This window comes from Arachis ipaensis, chromosome B02, assembly GCF_000816755.2.
Source record: "Arachis ipaensis cultivar K30076 chromosome B02, Araip1.1, whole genome shotgun sequence".
In the NCBI taxonomy this organism is placed as follows: Eukaryota; Viridiplantae; Streptophyta; class Magnoliopsida; order Fabales; family Fabaceae; genus Arachis; species Arachis ipaensis.
Genome location: NC_029786.2, coordinates 9775138 through 9777723, shown reverse-complemented (window position 1 = coordinate 9777723; position 2586 = coordinate 9775138). Strand labels below are relative to the sequence as shown.

General features: G+C 36.4%; 1 protein-coding gene across 1 annotated transcript in view; it reads left to right on the top strand.

Moving 5' to 3' along the window:
- Nucleotides 1235-2586, top strand: part of LOC107624846 (DEAD-box ATP-dependent RNA helicase 13) — a gene marked incomplete in the record, with an annotated part of 6885 nt that continues 5533 nt past the window's right edge. Inside the window, 2 exon segments of the mRNA XM_016327307.2 lie at nt 1235-1819; nt 2438-2586. Of these exon segments, the coding sequence (XP_016182793.1) occupies nt 1273-1819; nt 2438-2586 (696 nt within the window).

Sequence of the window (2586 nt, the reverse complement as noted above, 5' to 3'; positions counted from 1 at the left end):
CTGATTGATCAGAATTCAGAAGATAGCTCTAACTGTCTTGTTTGAAGATAATACAGCATGCATTGCTCAACTAAAAGGCGGATATATCAAAGGTGATAGAACAAAGCATATTTCTCCCAAATTCTTCTACACTCATGATCTTCAAAATCAAGAGACAATTGATATCCAACAGAGCTGCTTAAGTGATAATCTGGCAGATTTATTTACAAAGTCACTCCCAAAATCTTCTTTTAAAAGATTGGTACATCAGATTGGGATGCGCCAATTTCGAGATATAACATAATGTCAGCAAGAGGGGGAGATTGTACTCTTTTTTCCTTGGTCAGATTTTTTCCATTGGGTTTTTCTTGACAAAGTTTTTAATGAGGCCGTTCCAAAAGATATTGTACTCTTTTTCCTTCACTAAAGTTTTTTCCCACTGGATTTTTTTAGTAAGGTTTTAACGAGGCAATAATCCTAAATGGACATCCAAGAGAGAGTGTTGTGATAAGAACAAAAGTGGATGTCCATTGCACGGTTCAACCTTTTCCATGATAAAATGATCATGTTACCAAGAGAATCTCATTAAATGAAGCTTGAAAAATAAGCACTTCATACATGTATAAATAGGGCATGATCTGAAGCCATATACACACCAATAATCAATAAAAATTCTCTCTCTCTTATAGTGTATCTTATACTTTTTTTTTCTATTATAAGGAAACAATTTCACTATTCAGATATAGAGAAAAGGACAAATCGATCCCTAATTTTTTGGTTCGCGGATATTTAAGTCTCTGAAAATTTAAAAATATATTTAAGTCCTTCACCTTTTTAAAATTTGGACATATCGATCCCTGAGTTTAATTTGTCCAATTTTAAAAACTCTCCTACGTGTGCATTCATATCAACCAGGTCAGTACAATGGGAGTCACACTTGATTTTTCTGTTGAATCTGATAGATCCAAGTGAACATGAGGGATCAATATGTCCAGATTTTAAAAAAGGTCAAAAACTTAAATATATTTTTAAATCTTCAAAGACTTAAATTATATGTAGATCAAACGGTCAAGAATCTATTTATCCTTTACTCTCGGATATAGTACACCGTAACATTGCTTTCCTTTTTTTTTTAATTGGACTTGGACTAAGCTTGTTGAATTGTTGTGGTCTCGGGCTAGTAATGTGTCAAATTTGAAATATTATTTACTGAGCTGGGCCTTGGCCCAAATTAAGGCGTAAAAAGGCAAACTTCGAAAGCGGTATCACGGTTCGGGTTTTTCCGTGTTCGCCATGGAAGCAGCTACAGCAAGTACTACTTCCTCTCAGTCTCGCCAGAGAAAGCTGAAGAGAAAGCGCGCCGCCGCGTTGGCGAGTGACCCCCAACTCGACCGACTTAACTCGCTGCCTTGGAACCCTTCGTTTCCACGAAACAATGACGAAGATGATAACAATAACGAAAACGATCCCTTTGCTATGCTCGCTACTGGCTCCAACGAGCTCGAAGGAGGTTTCCTCTCGCTCGAGGAGATCGACGAGGCTGATTACGGTTTTTCCATTCCTGAACCTCAAATTAACGAGAAGAAGAACCAGAAGAAGAAGCATAAACTCGACGAGAATGTGATAGAAGAGAAGAAGAAGAAGGAAGAAGAGGAAGGAGATGATGGAGTTGGCGGTGGCGGCGGCGGTGGTAGCGGTGAGGTTGAAGTGAAGAAGGAAAAGAAAAATGACAAGAAGAAGAAGAAGAAGAAAAAGAAGACAAAGAAGGATAAGAAGAAGGAGGAGGAAAAGGAGGAGGAAGCGGTTACCGAAAACCAGAATGTTGAGAAGCCAGATACTGGTAGTTACTTACTTGTTTGATTCTAAATTGCCAATGATACAAATTCATTTATGTTTACGTGCTTTAGGTCCCTGAAATGTGAAACATCTTTATGTTTATGTAAAATGTTAATAGTTGAAGATGATAAATCCTCACTATGTCGATGCAAGGTGATAATTAATGATGAGAAATCCATGTGCTGGTAAATACTTGTTCATACTTTTGTAGTAATTATATAGTTCATGAAACGGCAAGTGTGTATGTAGACTCCTGAAATTCGAGACGTTTATGTCTATGCGTTGTGAATAGTTGAAGATGAGAAATCCTGATACTTATAGTTATTTGTTTATTATATATATATTCTAAGTTTTAAATTTTCTGTATATATGTTTGTGTGTGTATGTGCATAAGTGTTTGGAGGTTCCTGAAATATGATGTCTTTATGTTAATGCCCTGTGAATGAATAATTTAAGATGAGAAAGCCAGATACTAGTAGTTGCTATTTTATTTATACGTATCAGCATATGTACTTTAGTATGTATGTGGATACGGATTCCTGAAATGTGGGATGTTTATGCAATGTTGTGATGAATGAAGGTTTTGGAGGCATATTCATCTTACTGCTATATTTTCTTTTAGGTCTAGATACTGATGTGAAGGATGATGATGATGATGTTGGGGAAGAAGACTTTGATGAAACTGAATTTTATGCATGGAATGAGTTGAGGCTTCATCCTTTGCTGATGAAAGCAATTTACAAGCTTGGTTTCAAGGAACCGACACCAATT